Source organism: Taudactylus pleione, unplaced genomic scaffold (genome assembly GCF_031769625.1).
Source record: "Taudactylus pleione unplaced genomic scaffold, aTauple2 ptg000707l, whole genome shotgun sequence".
NCBI lineage: Eukaryota > Metazoa > Chordata > Amphibia > Anura > Myobatrachidae > Taudactylus > Taudactylus pleione.
In genome coordinates, this window is record NW_028285109.1 from 15,994,427 (window position 1) to 16,014,866 (window position 20,440).

At 44.5% G+C, this 20,440-nt stretch overlaps 1 protein-coding gene across 1 annotated transcript in view; it reads right to left on the bottom strand.

The window, feature by feature from the left end:
* Positions 1–1,264: 1,264 nt before the first annotated feature.
* Positions 1,265–20,440, bottom strand: part of PLEKHD1 (pleckstrin homology and coiled-coil domain containing D1) — a 45,460-nt gene continuing 26,284 nt past the window's right edge. Inside the window, exons 12-13 of the mRNA XM_088456489.1 lie at positions 17,347–17,490; positions 1,265–1,934 (exon numbers count right to left, since the gene is read on the bottom strand). Of these exons, the coding sequence (XP_088312615.1) occupies positions 1,777–1,934; positions 17,347–17,490 (302 nt within the window). The 3' untranslated portion in view covers positions 1,265–1,776. The remainder of the gene's footprint in view (positions 1,935–17,346; positions 17,491–20,440) is intronic.

Genomic DNA, 20,440 nt, shown 5'->3' on the forward strand with positions numbered 1-20,440 from the left:
CAGTCCAGCCAGCCCCTATGGACTTTGAAGTAGTGGACACAGCCCCTATTAACAACAGCAGCACAGCACAACACAGCCAGCCCCTATGGACTTTGAAGTAGTGGACAACAGCAGCACAGCGCAGCACAGCACAACACTACTCTGCACTACACTACACTACACAGCCAGCCCTAACTCCCACCCTCCCTCTTCACTGTCCACAGCCGAGTGAGAAAATGGCGCAGATGCGGGTACCTTATAGAGGATCCAAAACCCGCGAGACTCGGAAGGCGGGATGATGACGTTTTGCCTCGATTTCAGATCCGAGTCAGGCGGGAAAAGTCGAGCCTGACTCGGATCTGCCTCGGATCGGGGGGGCTCGGGGGGGTTCGGATTTCAGCAATCCGAACCCGCTCACCCCTAATTTATATAAACAACTTATCTCAGTACACTGTAAAACAAGGTAAACAAAGGTGTTTCTCCTGTAGAATTCCCTGTCCTCTTTAAAGGGAATTGGTATGAATGACCGCGGGACCAATGTCTGGCGGTTCAAATCCCGAAGCTGTAAGACCGATAGCAGTGAAGATCCCGATAGGTAAGTAATCTAACTATACCTAACCCTCTCCCCCCCTAACCCTCCCTTAAGGGTGCCTAACCTTAACCTAACCCTCCCGGGGGGAGGGGGGTGCCTAACCCTAAGTCCCCCCCTGCGGGTGTCTGTGCCCACCCCCCAGCTTACCTTCAGTCGATATGCCGGGCGTCGGGCTCCCGGCATAGGGATAATGATAGGCGTCGGGATTTTGACGCCTATCATTAGTCCCCTGTCGGGATGCACAGTCGGGAAGCTGGCGGTCAGCATTTCGACTGCATACCCTTTGAAGTGCAAAATGCCTCGCCCTAATTCAAGAGCCTCCCAGACAATGGTGGAGAATAGGAAACTATGAGGAAGGCAGATTTCAACTCTAACAACATAAGACTAAAAACTTTAGTTGATCATATTTGTCACTATAATAATAATAATTAACACTAATAATAGTGATGTATAAAATCTTTCTAATTTATGAACTGCAATCTGTGGACCCACAAAACTTCTAAATGGACACTCTTGCATTAGTTTGTCTTGCTAGAACATTCCAAGGAGTATATCCACTCTCGAAGATGCATGCCCACTTAATGGTCTTTATAAACACCCCAGTAATAGAAACTTCACCTAGTTTTGTGATTTGGTGAAAATCTGCTAAATCTATTTGGTGGAAACAGTAAATACATCACATTCTATCCAGCCTACATTCTGACCATCTCTTTTATTAATTCAAACATTTTTTTAAGCACTACTTGAATTGGTGTCATTCCTCGCTCAAATGAATCAGGAGAGTATTACAGGCATCACTTGATGTCAGTGCAAACCCGGATGATTTTGTGTACTAAGTACGCACAACCCTTTTACCCTGCCGAACTCGCCATTTTGGCCAACAGACTGATGCCATTTCTTGCAAAACTAGGTACTTTCACGCAAAAGTAAGAGTGTGACACACGATTTTCGCGGCTTTGCACTTGCACTTTGTATTGTGGTTTGTAAATAACCATCATGGACATAGCTGTAGCAACAAAAACCTAAGTTGTGGCGTGAAAACTGTACATAATACCCACATAAACATGCCTATAGTAGGAGATGTGAGTACAGTATATCAGTGCTATATGTAACAATACAATAACATGTGACAAAAGGGATGAAAAGTGTTTGGCATCTGTTTGCAATGATCCTGCAGCGTTCACTGTACAGTAAGCATTCAGTAGTTATTTCTCGTGTCCCTGTGAGGGCTCCTTCTGTGCAATGATCTTGTAGAGGGTTTCTCTGAAATGTTTGTCCTTAGTTACATTTATGGCGGCTTCTTTGAGGTTCTGGATGTCACTGGTCTCAGCCGGAGACATTAAGAAGGAATGTGAGTGCCTCACTGGAAGAGAGAAGGAGAGAGTGATTAAACAAGGTACAGTGTGCCAGCAAGTCTTAAAGTATAACTTATACACTCTGGGCTTGATTCAGAGTCACACACCATGCAGTCACTTTGCTTGTGACTCTGAATCAGGCCTCTCTAGAGGTCACATTTTTGGGGGCTGAACCAATATTTATGTGAATGCGGTTTATCTATACAGTAGTGGCAGCGCTGAGGTACAAATTCAATGCTGCACATAGATTCTAGAAAATGTATAGGTTGTGCGCTCATGAATATTGATTCAACCCAGAAAATGGCTGGCTCCTCTGTGAAGAAAAGCTACACCATGCCTGGAGACTCCTTAATGCAGACTCTGGAGAAAAAGTCAAAGAGAGTGTGAGTGTGTGTGAGAGTGTGTGTGTGGTGAGTGTGTGTGTGGTGAGTGTGTGTGTGGTGAGTGTGTGTGTTCCTGCTGTACAATGCCGTGATTCCTGATGGGGATGTATGGAGGTCTGGTGGGATGGGAACTGATGGCATGTAAGCGGCATGTGGGGTATTCTAATGGCATGTGGAGAAGTCAGATGACATGCGTGTGGTCATGTGTGGAGGTCTGATGGAATGCAGGGGGAGAGGGATTTGATGCATATAAGGTGAAATCAGTGGTTCTCAAACTCTGTTCTCAGGACCCCACACATTTAAGTTCTGTTCAGTTCATGTTTTCCAGGTCACCTGTCATTACAGTCATTACCAGTGCCCCCCCCCCAGTAAAATCCGCTACTTCAGTGATCCAGTTGCACTGGCTTCACTGTCATTGGAAGCGCTACCTGCCAGTCATGCAAAGGACAGGCAGCCCCAGGGGGAGGTGTCTCCTCCCCCTGGGACTGCCGGTCCAGACTCCAATTAGCAGAGAGCTGCTCTGCTTGTCGGGCAGCTCTACAGGGCTTCTCGGGGCTGCAACCAATGCAGTTCCCAGAAGCCGTTGTTATGCGCGGCGCCACTGCCACTCATGTGCATGCATCTGCCAGATTCATTGCACAGGCGCCGGGACCCGGCCGGCTGCAGCAGACCTCAGGTAAGAGTGTGGTAGCTGCTGGTCATTACTCACTGACACATTTTAAAAGTTCCATTGGTGGAACTAATTATTTCACTGTGGTTCTGTGAGGAGACCTGGAAAACATGCACTGTTTGAGGTCCTGGGGAGAGAGTTTGAGAACCTGTGGGTTAAATAAATAGGGCTATGGATTGATCTGACTAGGGAGTGAGTCCCAAATCGGTATGTGGCCTAGGCTCTATGGAGTCTTAATCCAAGTCTGGCGCCGTGTCCTCGTACCACTCACCTGGATGCCCACTTCCCCAATACTCCTGGAATACAATGTCCCAATGTTGACAAGTATGCTCCAATATTGGGAGCTAAGATGTTAAGATATTCATTCTTTATATCTTTTATACGATGCATATGATACTCTCACTTAGTTTGACAACATGCAGTATATGGCACAATTTACCCTACACAGAAAAATAGTTTTTATCTGTTTATTTGAACAAATAAAGGGGTGTTTTCTATCTGCACAATATGGGAACATGTAGCACATTTAATCATGTTGAAATGCATTTATATCCACAACTAGCAGATGCATCTATCCGTACGGGAAAAGCCCTCATGCAAACCATGCAAACGTTTAGTGCAACCATTTGTGAAAGTTATGAAGTGATTGACTCCAGAGACATAATAGAGACACATTTTTATCACTTAGACTCCTTCCTGTTTATGCATTATGCAAATTAGTTTTCCAGTCCCATTTTGTATTTGGCAGAATGTTCTGTAACTGGATGGAGTGTATTTGGCCGCATCTTAAAATATCAATCCCTAATGTGTATGTATCCCATCTGAGATAACAGTCTTTCCATTTATTACAACATATTCAAGAAAATACTGAGCGATACTAACTTCCACAATAATACTGGCTAGCATCATTAAGAGTATTATTACCACTACATCATCCAGCTCCTTATAAGTCTTTGTTCATGTGTGACTCAGCTTTGCCTGCTCACACATGTGCAATGGACTGGAAGCCTGGACTTGGGCTTCCAATTCTATTTTCAATACAGGTTGAGTCTCCCATATCCAAAATGCTCGGGACCAGGGATATTGTGGATATCGGAATATTCCGTAGTTTGGAATACGTGTATACCATAATGAGAGATCTTGGTAATGGGACACAAATCTAAACACGGAATGCATTTATGTGTTATATAAACCTTATACACACAGACTGCAGGCCATTTTATACTATATTTTCAATAATTTTGTGCTCAAGTTTGTGTACATACATGAAATTAATTTATGTTTCCTATACACCTTATACACACAGCCTGAAGGTTATTTTATACAATATTTTTGATAATTTTGTTCCTTAAATAAAGTTTGTGTACATTAAACAATCAAAAAGCAAAGGTTTCACTATCTCAGTCATGCTAAAAAAAATTCTGTATTTCGGAATATTTGGATATGGGAGACCCAACCTGTATTACATAAATAATATCAAAACATGGATGAAAAAATGCAAAAGAAAATAAATATTTTAATAAATAATTGGGAAAAATGTTAGGTAATAAGCCTTTTTTCCTCTACCAAACATCCGCTATTGCCGTCCTGAGTTGGTGATAGCGATAAGAGGATTGTGGTTGTAACTTTACCTCCAGTATCCTTCTTACACCAGCAATAGCTATCAATTATAGTTTTAGTAGGTATAGAGGTAAAGATAATAGCCTGCGGACTGCAGGCATCAGTGACTTCTGTGCGAGACTGCCCAATGTTTTAAAGTAGCAGTCATTTAAATGCAAAATCAACCTGGTTCTGCCTATTAAATGAATGATACTTTAAAACGGGAAGCAGTCGGGAAGCCGGACGTAATCCCAACCGCTGGCTTCCCGACTGTCTAATCCCAGCAAGGCACTAATTACAGGTGTCGCTGTCCCGACGCCTGTCATTAGACCTACGCCGGGGAGCCCGAAGGGGGAGGGTTAGGTTAGGGGCTCCCGGGGTGGATTTAGGGTTAGGCACCCCCCACGGGAGGTTAGGTTTAGGCTAGGGAAGGGGGGATTAGGCACCCCCAGGGGGAGGTTATGGTTAGGCACCTCGGGGGGAGGTTAGGGTTAGGCACCCCTAAGGGAGGGTTGGGGGGGGGGGAATTAGGTTAGTTATACTTACCCTCAGGACAATCGGGATTTCCTCCGCTGTCGGGCTGCCGCTGATGGGATTAGAACCGCTGGCCATGCGGTAAATCATACTAAGTCCTTCAAAACATCGGGCAGTCTCGCACGGAACTCACTGATGCCTGCAGTCCACAGGCTATTACATTTCCCCCATAGGCTCTCTCCCTATAGTAACTAGACCTGTATGACACATACCAAAGGACAAGTGAAAGTTGGATAATTATGTGGTCTATTTATTAAGTAGTGAAGAGCCTAATGTCTGTTGAAACGACTCTTTCACTGTTTTGTCTTACTTAATAAAGGGTTAAGCCAAGAGAAATCAGAAATGCATGTGTATAGCTCAGACCGGGAGTGAATAATGGCATCCTCCTTTTGACACAGCATTAGGCATAATATTATCTATTAGGATTTATAGCACACTATATCTTAGGCCAGTGGCTCCCAAACTGGGTGCCGCAGGGCTGCTGCAGGGGTGCCAGATGTTTGTGCCCCAATCAAATTATTTCTGGTCAACGTGATGACAAAACCAGTGCTGGTGGCTGCCTATCATAAAATACATGGCAACCCTGTCGCAATTGGCTGATGTTGTCGAGTCTGCGCACGTGCCGGAGCCTCAGTGCACGTCTCGCGATGGTGCTGCTGCTCCGGTCACAGTGCCCGGTTACCCGCAGCTTGATTGATAGGGAGCATTCCAAAAAATTGGGACATAGGCCCCATTTTCTGGGCATGCCAAAGCCAGTGGCTGTATCCTCGGAAGCAGTTTCACTGGCCCCAGCAGCACAGTTTTGCCGGGCATCCTGTGGGTTACTCAGAGGTCTGATGCTGCAACCGATGGTCCCAATGTTGATCTGATGCTGTATCTTCGGATGCAGCAGCGGATCAGAGAAATCGACAGTAGCTATCTTTTTACACAAGGTGTCTCCTGCGGCTTTTGCGTATTTTCGCACAGCCGCTACATACAAATATGCAGCGTCAGCGACATTTGCATCCGCCTCTGACACAGGCCCAGTGGGTTCAGCACATCATTTATACATTTATGCATACAGTACAGTAGCTTCCCATCCATTTGTAAGACATGTATTAGTTACACTTCTAGAATGACTGCTTAGTCTGTTCCTATAATTTGCATAGAATGGTATCTACAGTATATTAGGAAACAACAAAATAAAAGGAAGAGGCAGGTGGCATTTCTGTAACAGATGGGTGGCACGTTATGTAGGTCAATGAATATTTGATGACATAATCCATTAACTCATTGTCACAGATACCCAAATATGCACAATTTGGAGATAGGGTCTCTCTAAATTGGGTAGTAATGGAGTGAATGGGCATGCTGAGCCAGGACAGGCATGGAAAGGGTTACAATGAAGTAATCTCCCACCTGTCAGGGTCGCTCCCTGCTGCTGTCAAATAAGAGAGAGAGGTAACATGAGACGGTTAGGATTGACCTTATGATTGAGATTCTGCTCCCCTAAATCCCTTTAATCTCCAAAGCGCCATAAATTTATAAGACTTTGAACAGATATTATTACAGAATGCCTTCTCCACAAGCATAATGTACCTAATACTCTCATCTACAGGCAATAAGAGAATATCTCGCTTATGGGATACATTTCACTGCTTCAGGACAGATTTACCAGAAAACAATATGGGCAGTATGTCAGGCTTTGTGCTCTTGATTCAATATTAAAAAGTCATCTTGTAACTTTTACAAATATATACTCTATCCAGGGGCACCAAGATGGGGCCAGGTACAGATATATATGTATCCAGGGGAACCAAGGGTAGGCCGCATACAATTCTATACTCTCTCCGAGGGCACCAAGAAGGGAGCAGGTACAGAAATATACAGTATGTATCCAGGGGAACCAAGGGATGGCCAGATACAGTTATATACTCTATCCATGGGGACCAAGAAGGGGGCAGGTACAGATATATACTGTATCCATGGGGACCAAGAAGGGGGCAGGTACAGATATATACTGTATCCATGGGGACCAAGAAGGGGACAGGTACAGATATATACTGTATCCATGGGGACCAAGAAGGGGACAGGTACAGATATATACTGTATCCATGGGGACCAAGAAGGGGGCAGGTACAGATATATACTGTATCCATGGGGACCAAGAAGGGGGCAGCTACAGATATATACTGTATCCATGGGGACCAAGAAGGGGACAGGTACAGATATATACTGTATCCATGGGGACCAAGAAGGGGACAGGTACAGATATATACTGTATCCATGGGGACCAAGAAGGGGGCAGGTACAGATATATACTGTATCCATGGGGACCAAGAAGGGGGCAGCTACAGATATATACTGTATCCATGGGGACCAAGAAGGGGACAGGTACAGATATATACTGTATCCATGGGGACCAAGAAGGGGACAGGTACAGATATATACTGTATCCATGGGGACCAAGATGGGGGCAGGTACAGATATATACTGTATCCATGGGGACCAAGAAGGGGGCAGGTACAGATATATACTGTATCCATGGGGACCAAGAAGGGGACAGGTACAGATATATACTGTATCCATGGGGACCAAGAAGGGGGCAGGTACAGATATATACTGTATCAATGGGGACCAAGAAGGGGACAGGTACAGATATATACTGTATCCATGGGGACCAAAAAGGGGGCAGGTACAGATATATACTGTATCCATGGGGACCAAGAAGGGGGCAGGTACAGATATATACTGTGTCCATGGGGACCAAGATGGGGGCAGGTACAGATATATACTGTATCCATGGGGACCAAGAAGGGGGCAGGTACAGATATATACTGTATCCATGGGGACCAAGAAGGGGGCAGGTACAGATATATACTGTATCCATGGGGACCAAGAAGGGGACAGGTACAGATATATACTGTATCCATGGGGACCAAGAAGGGGGCAGGTACAGATATATACTGTATCAATGGGGACCAAGAAGGGGACAGGTACAGATATATACTGTATCCATGGGGACCAAAAAGGGGGCAGGTACAGATATATACTGTATCCATGGGGACCAAGAAGGGGGCAGGTACAGATATATACTGTGTCCATGGGGACCAAGATGGGGGCAGGTACAGATATATACTGTATCCATGGGGACCAAGAAGGGGGCAGGTACAGATATATACTGTATCCATGGGGACCAAGAAGGGGGCAGGTACAGATATATACTGTATCCATGGGGACCAAGAAGGGGACAGGTACAGATATATACTGTATCCATGGGGACCAAGAAGGGGGCAGGTACAGATATATACTGTATCAATGGGGACCAAGAAGGGGACAGGTACAGATATATACTGTATCCATGGGGACCAAGAAGGGAGCAGGTACAGATATACAGTATACTGCATACTTGGGGACCAAGAAGTGGGTATAGAGTACCTCAATCTGGGGGTTTGGCAGTGGCAGATTTTAATGGATGACAGATCGGGACCTCCGGCCTACAGCCCCAAACACCCTACAGATGAGATAAGATGGTTTATAGACAGTGAGAGAATGGGGCAGGTCTCTATTTTATTTTGCACACTATCTCACTTTAAAAATGTCACACCTCAAATGAATACAATATAAGTCTGTAACAATTACGGGATTTCTTTCCAGCTGAGGCTACTCCATATAGTGTGTTATCTATAATCATTGATGATCTGTATTTCTCTGACCATATGTATTACTTTATTTCTCAATTTATGCTGAATCAGGGATTCAGTAAATACTTGTTTTTTTTAGGGATATATATAGATATATATATATATATATAGATAGATATATAGATATATAGATAGATATATAGATATATAGATAGATATATAGATATATATATACATACATACATACATACACACACACACACACCTTTTTTATTACCATTCCAGTTCTGGCTTTTTGTTACATATTTTAACTTTAGTTCTCCTTTATCAGAGAAGAGTACACATTTTTACTCCATAATTGCCAACATTCACCAGGAGATGTTAAGGGAACTGTAGCTCTGTAAAGTTGGGGAAAGACAGGATTTGATGACATGCCCCGACCACTGCAGTGTGACTGGGTTGCATCCACCTGTAGTCTATGAGGCCCAGAGTTGTTGCCTGACTATATCGGAGGTCTCCGACAGGTATGAAATACTGTCACTGTGCTTGCTAGACACAAACATTTTGGCATTTTAAACCATTTATAAAGCAGTGCAATTCTGAAGTTTTTATTTACTGTATATATATACTGATGATGTTTTATTGTGTAATATGATATGCCTATATCCTATTTTACAGTATGGCTGGCAATATTTTTTGGACCCTTGTCTCTATAAACTTTATTTGAATTTTAAACCTGGCAACCCCTAACTGTGGAAACCAGCTGACTCTCCCCTTTTAATCTGGTGTTCACTAGAGATTGTAGAAGGCCTTTTCATAGTCACCCTCATATTCCATAGGACATGGTACCCTGTTCATACTAGGGGTGTGCACCGGCCACTTTTCGTGTTTTGTGTTTTGGTTTTGGATCTGGATCTTTCTTCGTGTTTTGGATCTGGATTGGTTTTGCCAAAACCACCCTTCCGTGTTTTGGGTTCTGGGTTTTGTGTTTTGAAACTGTATTTTTTTGAAAAAAAGCATAAAAACAGCTTAAATCACAGAATGTGGGTTTTTCTGCTCCTATGCAATTATTAACCTCAATAACCTTCATTTCCACTCATTTCCAGTCTATTCTGAACACCTCACAATATTGTTTTTATGGCCAAAAGATTGCACCGAGGTAGCAGGATGACTATGCTAAGCGACACGAGTAGGCGGCACAAACACGTGGCCCATCTAGGAGTGGCACTGCAGTGGCAGACAGGATGGCAGTTTGAAAAACTAGGCCCCAAACAGTACATTCTGCAAAGAAAAAAAAGAGGTGCAAGATGGAATTGTCCTTGGGCCCTCCCACCCACCCTTATGTTGTATAAAAAGGACATGCACACTTTAACAAACCAATAATTTCAGCGCCAGGGTCTGCCACATGACTGTGGCTGAAATGATTGGTTCGTTTGGGCCCCCACAAAACAAGCTGGCAATTAATGTGTCCCTACACAAACTGGCTCTATGGAGGCAAGATGTCGTCCTCATCCTCCTCATCCACCGATTCCTTGGATAAAACAGGAAAAAGGGATTTAGGTGTCCCTGGCTGCTTACAGTCTTAGCCAAAGTTTCTGAACTTGACAGTAACTTTTTATGAACGCGCTGCAGGTGCCGTATAAGGGAGGATGTTCCTAGGTGGTTAACGTCCCTACCCCTACTTATTTCACCTTTACATATGGTACATATGGCAAGACAGTTGTTGTCCGGATTTGGATAGAAATATTGCCAGACCAAAGAGGTGGAATGTTTGGTCTTCTGCCCAGGCATGACCGTGATGGGCTTTTTCATCCCACGGACAACAACTGTCTCCCCCGGAGCCTGATTTAAACAAACCACATCACCATCAGAATCCTCCTCGCCAACTTCCTCCTTAGTGCCAGCTACACCAGTATCCTCATCCTGTTGTACTTCAACAGTGACATCTTCAATTTGCATATCAGCAAGTGGACTGTGGGTGCTCCTTTCAGCACTTGCAGGGGGCGTGCAAATGGTGGAAAGAGCAACCTCTTCCCGTCCAGTGCTGGGAAGGTCAGGCATCGCAACCGCCACCACACTTGGACTCTCCTTGGGGATTTGTGATATCTTCTTAGAACGCACAGTTCTTCGCTGTGCTTTTGCCAGCTTAACTCGTTTGATTTTTTTAGCGGGAGGAGGGCTTCCATCGTCATGTGAAGCTGAACCACTAGTCATGAACATAGGGAAAGACCTTAGCCGTTCCTTGCCACTCCGTGTCGTAAATGGCATATTGGCAAGTTTACGTTTCTCTTCAGATGATTTAAATGTTTTTTTAAAGGTCATTTTCCGGAACTGTGTCATTTTGGATTGTATGTGCCCTCTACTATGACATTGGGCATTGGCCTTGGCAGATGACGTTGATGGCATGTTATCGTCTATGTCATGACTAGTGGCAGCAGCTTCAGCACTAGGAGGAAGTGGTTCTTGATCTTTCCCTATTTTATTTTTATCGGAGAAAGTTTGGTCCTCCATTTATGTTATATTGATATATACGTGCGGCTAAGGCGCACACAAACACAGAAAATAATTTTTTATTTTTGTTGGAGACTAGTGCACTTTGTGGGTTACACCACCCTTTAAGAAATGAGCCAGCCGGCCCTTTACTTATGGGACACAGGCGCACGCTTGACGCTGCTCCTTTGTTGATGCACGTGCGGCTACAGCCCACACAATTCACAAACACAGAAAATATTTTTTTATTTTGTTTGGAGTGCCCTTTGGGGGTTACAGCACCCTTTAACGGACAAGCCAGCCGGCCTTTTACTTATGGGACACAGGCGCACGCTTGGCGCTGCTCCTTTGTTGATGCACGTGCATCTACAGTGCACACAATTCACAAACACAGAAAAAATATTTATTTTTTTGCACTTGGGGGGAGCACCCCTGACGGACAGAACCCTGGACAACACTACAGCACCCCTTTAGGACTGGGACACTGCACAGGACTTTGGAGTGGACACAGCCCCTATGGACAACAGCAGCACAGCGCAGCACAGCATAGCACTACACTACACTGCACTGCACTACACTACACAGCCCAGTCAGCCCTAACTCCCACCCTCCCTCTTCACTGTCCACAGCCGAGTGAGAAAATGGCGCCGATGCGGGTACCTTATACAGGATCCAAAACCCGCGAGACCCGGAAGGCGGGATGATGACGTTTTGCCTCGATTTCAGATCCGAGTCAGGCGGGAAAAGTCGAGCCTGACTCGAATCGGCCTCGGAACGGGGGGGCTCGGGGGGGTTCGGATTTCAGAAATCCGAGCCCGCTCACCCCTAGTTCATACAAATGTTTAAGAAGCAGAATGTTAGTGCAATAGTAAACATATAAAATATAATGCTGCCTCCTTCCCCAGCCCAGCACATGCCGCTGAGCCGCAGCAGTCTCCTCTCTCCCCCCACATGAAGTACCGATGTAGCTACTCTGTAATACAGCGGCCAGCAGCAGTGGACAGGTAAGAACTGTTACAAGGGAATGTGATCGCACTGATCGTCCCCATCCTGGATCAGCCCCTGCTCTCCACACTGCTGCTGATAAAAGAATAAAGACTGATGTGATTTGAAGAGCATATTGTGTGTGTTATCGCACTGCACATACTCCGGACCTGAGCCAATGCATCTGCAGGCAATGCAGACTTATACGTATTATGATTGTATCTGCACAATCAAGAGGTGTAACTGGCCTATAATGAAGCGTTCTTACATAGGCAAATGCCAGCGAGGGAGAGAGGATGCATCTGTGGGCCAAGCAGAGCTGGCAGTAAGCATAAGTACATCTATTTCCAGAGGTATTTATACCAAATAAAGGCTGGTGCAAGTGCTCACTGATGATGATTAGTAGCAGGCTGAGGACCTCATTCAGACCCGCTCGCAAGCGCTTGAGCGCTCGCAAGCGGGTCGATGTTTGGCTGTGCGCAAGCCCCGGAGCGAGAGAGAAATTCTCTCGCTCCGTGGCTCACTACAAAATGGGCGGCTGTCCATGTTGATCGACACCTCGACCCGTTTTGTAGGCGTGGCGGGGGGTGGCTTCACAAACGGAGGCGTTCCCAAGCGAACCCCTGCCGTTTGTGGGCGGCCCCACTGACATCACCAGTGATGTCAGTGGAAGAGCTTCCAGCTCTATTAGAGCCGAAAGCTCTCTGGGGCTTGCGGCAGATGAGACCCTACCACAAGGGTCTCGTTGCAAGCATCCTGGCCGCTCGCTAAAGCTGTGGGTGGTAACCCACATCCCACCGAGCAGCCAGGAGGCCGGATCATTTTTTAGATGCGGCCGCCCTCATTCAGAGCGATCGGCTCTGAATGAGGTCCTGAGTGTGCAGACAGAAAGATGCATACTTCTCTGCATACGAGAAAGTATACAATTTTTTTTTTTGTATGCAATGTGGCAGCATATACACTGGATTCCTGTCCAACTTCACGTCAGGCCCATAGTGTATGCCTGAGCAGCTAGATAGATTTGCATGCTGTAATAAATAATGTGCCAAACCAAACAATATTTTATTCTCTCAATCTACACTATATATCCAGGGCTGACTATTGACCATCGATGCTTAACAACTATCAATGGTTTATGATTTTGCCATCGATAGCAGAGATCCGATGTGTCACCACCAATGCATGGAGCTTCACTCCACCCCGGCGTGACCTGCAACATACACTCACCTCCCTGAATGGCTGATCCATTAAGCCACGCCCCTTTCCCTAGTTTTCCCATAGTAAAATTGTGATGAGGTCATGTTCATATTCTGGATTTTTACTTTTAACCATGATAATATTTCTTATGCTTATGGCAAGTATAGGGCACAGTTAACTCTGTTAGCTCAATATAACATAAGTTTTTAAAATTACATGTAATTTGCTTTTTTCCATATCTCTGATTGATGTTAACTGGTTTATCATTAACATTGTTTTTTCTTCTCTCTTTGTACATTGCAATGTGTAAGACCTCATTGCATTATTCCAAATTTTTATAACTGCCTTGATAAATTTATTATAAAGCCACATTAAATTCATAATTTAGGACACATTTTTCCCCAATTTATTCACATCAGAATATGTCCTGGCTCTCCTTATTCTCATAATCTGTGTGTGCATCACTTCACCTGTCTCACCTATACACACCTCATCTATAAGACACCTGCCTGTGCGGGGAATCTTGTTTGCTGACTCTAAACTACCTGAACCCAATATGGAACCATGACAGCACTCAAGTCTCGTACCAAAATGATATGAATAAATAGCTTATCTGAACCACTTGTCAAGAGCTTCCAATGAGGTCTCCTCCTTATCAACAGAGGAAGACAAACGGCAAACACATACTGTAGTATAGTATGTGTTCCATTAGAATATAGTTTATCAGACTCTAAAGAACTGCTCGTACATTTAGAAAAATCAATTTGCTTATCTGAATATATGTTACGAATTCAGGAGGGAATAGACTGTTATTTGTGCAGAGCGGAGGAACATGTGAGGAGCTAGGTCAGGGGTACCCCTTGAGGAATGCTGTATAGATAGCCCCGCAACAGCCCTGAGGGCTGGCATGCTTGGCTAGTCGGGCCCCGAGGGTTGTGTGGTAAGATGCGGCCTTTGGCCCGTAGATCAAGGTACGACCTTTGGGTCGAGTAGCTGCCTGAGCAGGCTGCGGCCCATTGATCCAGGTGCGGCCTTTGGGCCGTGTAGCAGCCTAGGCAGGCTGTGGCCTGTGGGCCGTAGATCGAGGTGCGGCCTTTGGGTCGTGTAGCAGCCTAGGCAGGCTATGGCCTGTGTGCCATAGATCCAGGTGCGACCTGTGGGCCGAGTAGCAGCCTTGGCAGGCTGTAGCCTGTGTGCCATAGATCCAGGTGCGGCCTTTGGGCCATGTAGCAGCCTTGGCAGGCTGTGATGGTCTGGAGAATGTGCCGCCAGGTTGGCACTGGCGGTGATACGCAGGATTGCGTCCTGTGCTGCCGTATTGACACAACGGGGATAAGCTGGATTGAGTAGTTAGGATACTGGATTGCGACCTGTGCCGCCGGGTTGGCAAAAGCAGGCTGGGCGCTGGAGTGTGACCTGTGCTGCCGGGTTGACACAAGCAGGCTGGGTGCTGGAGTGCGACCTGTGCCGCCGGGTTGAAACAAGCAGGCTGGGCGCTGGAGTGCGACCTGTGCCGCCGGGTTGACACAGGCGGTGGTACGCAGGATTGCGTCCTGTGCCGCCAGGTTGGCACAAGCAGCTACATGCTGGGACGATATAGCAGCCCCTGGTTGGAGATGAACAGGAACAGACTGGAGCAAGGCTGAGAAGCCGTAGACGAGAGGAGCAACTGAACTAAACAGACACAGGAGCGCTGACCGTGCAGCAGAGCCGAGCGTTAATGGGAAACGCTATAACCGGCAAGGTGGCAAAAGTCCAGATGATACAAATAGGTGAGGGAACCAATCATCAGCAACATCTGAAACCATGGATCACCCTGCGGCGTCCAGAGCGCCTAGCAACTAACGGAATGGAATCCTGTGCATTTCCAGTCAGTGGAAGCTCAGAGCCGGAAGGAGATAAGCCGCAGCCAGGGATTGTGACAATATAAATGCATTGAAACACGATCAATCAAGTCTGGAGCATCAGCCAATATCAGAAACACCAGTCCCAGAGGTGTCACCCAATGCATTTTATTTTAGCAAATATGCTGTCAGATTGATTTCCATCAGGGCTAGTCCTCCTTCCCTGTGTATTGGAAAATAGCTCCTTCATTCGAGATTTATTTTAAAGAAAATATTTAATCAGACACCAATAGACATCGAGGCTTATAAATGAATGTCCAACACTGACATGCTGTATCAAATATATATCACACCAGCCAAATGTCACTGTATGACAACCACCAATGGGCAGCATCAAAAACTCATCCAAGGCATGCTTTTTGGACTTGAAGGGTGTGTGTAGTAAATACTAACTGAAATTGAACAAATACAACAACTATCTCACACAGTGTACACTACTGGTTATGACTGTTTTATTTTTTGGGTGTTCCAATAATAACCTTCCAATTAGAGTCCATGACACACTTGAGGATTAGAACACACCAAAATCCCTTTTAAAATTCCTATTACACATTTGTACAACTGAGACATACCTGATACTGTTGTATTTTGAGTTGATAGAATATTGAGATTAGTACAACTCAACATATACACAAAGTACACTTTTTTGCAACAACCTTTTGTTGCCTATGTTTAGGCCAAGATTAGTATAACCCTAAATGAGATCAAATTCAGCTAATTTATAGCGCTGCAAAGAAAAAAAAGCTGTTTTAGAGTCATGTGCCAATGCTTGCACAACTGCATGGTTTAGCGCAGTGGTAGCCAACCCTGGTCCTCAAGAGCTACCAACAGTGCATGTTTTCCAGGTCTCCTCACAGAGTCACAAGTGATATAATTAGCTCCACCTGTGGATTTTTCAAATGTGTTAAGGCCCCCATACATCAGCAAATGATTGCAGCAATCGTGCAATTTGCAATCGATTGTGTATAAAAATCTTTCCCTTTTTCAATCGATTGCAGAATTGCCACAATTGATTGAAAAAGGGAAAGATTTTTATACACAATCGATTGCAAATTGCACGATTGCTGCAATCAATTGTTGATGTATGGGGGCCTTTAGTTAGTAATGAATACACCTGTGCACCTGCTAGGTGGTTTGGAAAACGTGAACTGTTGGTAGCTCACGAGGACCAGGGTTGGCTACCCCTGGTTTAGCATATCAATATGGCTTCAATCAGTGGTTCGAATATTTCCTCTTTGTAATCAGAAGGGTTGGGTGGATTGAGGCAACCTCATTAAATGTGGCCTAGGGAGAGTAATACAGTAAAGCAGAAGTCAATTTGAGGGCGGCACAGAGGGTGTAATGGTTAGCATTACTGCCTTACAGCACTGAGATCATGGGTTCGATCCCCACCACGGCCCTATGTGGAGTTTATATATTCTTCCCTAGCTTGTGAGGGTTTCCTCATGCAAGTTATATGTCAGTCACTTTTTTCCAGCATGTTCTTTCCCATCTGGGCCCACAATCCTACAAATGGCCACACAAAACATCCACACAGGGCACTCCCAATAATTGGAAAGCATATGTGCATCTATGTTTGCCAAAGTGGTGATGCTGGCACATTTGTACACACAATCACATATTTTGCAATTAATATATTACCATTAATGATTGCTTATCAGATACATCCTAAAGATTGCAATACAAAATTAGTGGTTGCTCATATCAAACTAATGGTGTTTCACAGGTGCTTGTAAAGGGGGGGGGGGATTACTCTGGACTGCATGAAAAAAAAAAAGAAAAAAAAGTTTCTCTCCAGCACACTGCCAAAAAAAAAAACAGTAAAAAGGCTTAAATACTACATGATAATATAAATCCAGAGGTCTTTGTTGCATATGTTTGCAAATACCTATCTTAAAGATTGGACTGAGGAAGCCTCGCAGTCACTGCATGATAAGACATGTAGTTCAACAATAGCTGCGGAGTCACATTCTGAATATTCACATACTAACGTCAGTAGAATAAGGAACATAAGTGAGATATAATAAGTGACTCACATCGAGAGAAGCTGGGTCTCTGGTGATGAAAGCGGCAGCTCTTAATGCGCCTGGTGGCTGTTCTTGGCACATAGACAGAATTCTTCATAATCACAGGTTTCATTGCGTCAATCTCTGAATTCCTTATACATTCTTCAAAAAACTCTGCAAGAAACACAGAAAGAGACGGGGTCATGACCATTTGTGAGATATCTCACACGCCCAACTTTTTCTCTCAAGACTCCTACTTTCTTATAGACATCTTTACTCTTTCCTGAGACATTGTACTATACAAAGATTCTGAATGACTTTGTAAGTGCATGAGATAAAAAATAAATAAATGATAAGAAATGCAATTACCATATGATGCATATTTTATAAAATGTCAAAAACAATTTGATTTTGCAAGTTCTTTTAGTCTGTGTAGCCCATATTTGTTAATACTGTAAGGAATCACGTATCTGTTTCATGTATCAACCATGTTTAATTTGTATTTTGGGATGATAAACTTATCTATGGTGCCTCAAAAAAAAAAATTTGATTTGATCTTCTCTATAGCACTAAATCACCCGGCTGGGAAATTCTGCTACCTGTTTTCATTCATTTGTTTTTATGGACCCCTTGAATGCCAGTTAACACAGCAGATCAATGATTATATATAGACAGTCTGGGGCTGAGGCAGAGCTGAACACAAGTTGGACCTCCGCTCCCACTTTGAGGGCCTGATTCAGAGGCGGACGCTCTGACCAGGGCCCTCCTACATGAAAATGGAGCGGCCTCTTGGACGCTCGCATAGCTGTGGGTGACCACCCACCCTATAGCGAGCGTCCATGATGATGGCCGCGATGGTCTTGACCATCGCGACCATTGGGCTTGCGACGGAGACCCTGTGGTAGGGTCTCGCTGCTGCAAGCCCTGGAGTGATTTTTGGCTCTATCAGAGCCAAAATCACTCCCACTGACATCACTACTGATGTGGGGCCGGCTTCAGACGGTAGGCGTTCCCATGGGAACGCCTCTGTCTGGCAGCCACGCCCACGGCACGCCCACCAAAGGGGGCGTGCTGTCAATCAACATCGACAGCACGCCCCCTTTGGTGCGAGACCCGGAGCGACGGCTATCCCATCGCTAGCCGGGTCTCGCGCATGCGCACGACGGAGCTCCCTCCGTCGTGCGCATGCGCAGTAGGGCACCATCGACCCGCTTGCGAGCGTCCTGCGCTCGCGAGCGGGTCTGAGTGACCCCCTGAGTGCGTGGAAAAAAGGCCCGGATTGATCAACGAGTAATATTCTTGTTATCACTCGTTACTAATCTTTAATAATGCTCCAACTAATCAGATTCTAACTGTCATTTTTCAAACACATGAGCTGATTGGTTGGAGCACCATTTAAGATTAGTAACGAGTGATAACAAGAATATTACTCACTGATAAATCTGGGCATAAATACATATTTGCACCTGTATCTGTGAGCAGTCCACCACTCTCTTATGGTGCATACACACGGTCAGATTTCCTTCAGATTTGTACAATAACTATTTTAAAAATCGATCAATCATTCGTAACTGAAGGAAAAAATCTGACATGTCCCTGCAACGATGAGCGTTCCCGTTTGTCAGATAACGATATATGACATCTGATGTGTTTGCAGTCAGATTTGGTCGATTTTCATTTTCTTTTTTATAAACTCTTTTTATTGAGCAAATCACAAAGAAAACAGTACATACCAATATTAAAAAATAAGGTACAGCACATAACATACTTTTATAATGGGAACTGTACTATTTCAGAATAATAATATAATATAATAGAAGATTTTCTCATTATAAGAAAAGAAGGAATATAGAAGCAAGAGAAAAATCTTGCAGCAACGGTGTGGCAATCCGTTTAAAAATAGAGAAAAAATAAAGAGAAAAAAGGAAAAGAAAGACTTTAGGAAAGACAAAGGAGAATAAGAGGAGAAAAGAATGGGTGGACTCCATATAGGATCACTCTCTTTCAAACTAAACATAATAGAGAAAAAAAATATAAAAGGAAAAATTAATTGTTAAATGGAGAGGAAACATTTTGGTATGTCAGCCAAAGGGACCATATTTTATCAAAGGTTTTGGATGTATTACGTAATAAAGCTGTCATGTATTCCATCTTGTATATATACCAGATACGTGATAATATTGCCTGCATCGGAGAGGGATGAGGGTTTTTCCAATCCGCTGCAATTTGGCAGGTCATAGCAGACACTATATGTCGGAATAACCTATTCTGAAACCGGGACAGAGAAGGCAGACTCAAGGGAAGCAGAAAATGCAGAGGATCAGAGGGAATCGTAATATCGAAGAGGTGCGAGAGGAGAGCGAGAACCTCCCGCCATATACTAGTAGGTTTGGGACAAGTCCACCAGATACGCAAAAAATTGTCCTCTCCACCGCAACCCCTCCAACATCTATCCGAAGCATCGGGAAACATTACTTGTAGCCGCGATGGTACATAATACCATCGGTGTAGCAATTTATAAATATTTTCCTTAATTTTGACGCAAATAGAACTAGTGGCAGCATTGTCCCATATCTCCGTCCAATCCTCAGCATCTATAGTGTGTCCCAAATCTCGTTCCCACGCTAACTCATGAGGATCCCGATTGGAGCTTACTTCTTCCCCTAGTAAGGAATAAATAGTAGAAATAAGACCCCTAGTGGAGGGTCGTCTCCAACATAAAGACTCAAAAGAAGTCAAAGATCTGCTAATCAGAATCGAGCTAATTTTGGAATGGAAATGTCTAATTTGTAGGAACCGGAAAAAATCTTTGGACAGAATTGCCACTCTATCCCGTATTTCAGAAAATTGTGGGAAATTAGTATCTATAGTGATATCATTTACATAACAGATATTACTCGATGACCAGGCAGTAAAAGATGACTTACATAAACCAGGAGGAAAATATGGATTATGAAGTAGTGGTATCAAAGGGGACGGGGCTGGAGCTAACTTAAAACATCTATTGGCTAAATCCCAAATTGCTAAAGAACGGGAAATTACAGGATGAGAAGAAACTGTCCGGGGACGATGAATCTTAGGTATCCACAAGAGGGAGGATACAGTAGCCAGTCCCAGCTCCTCG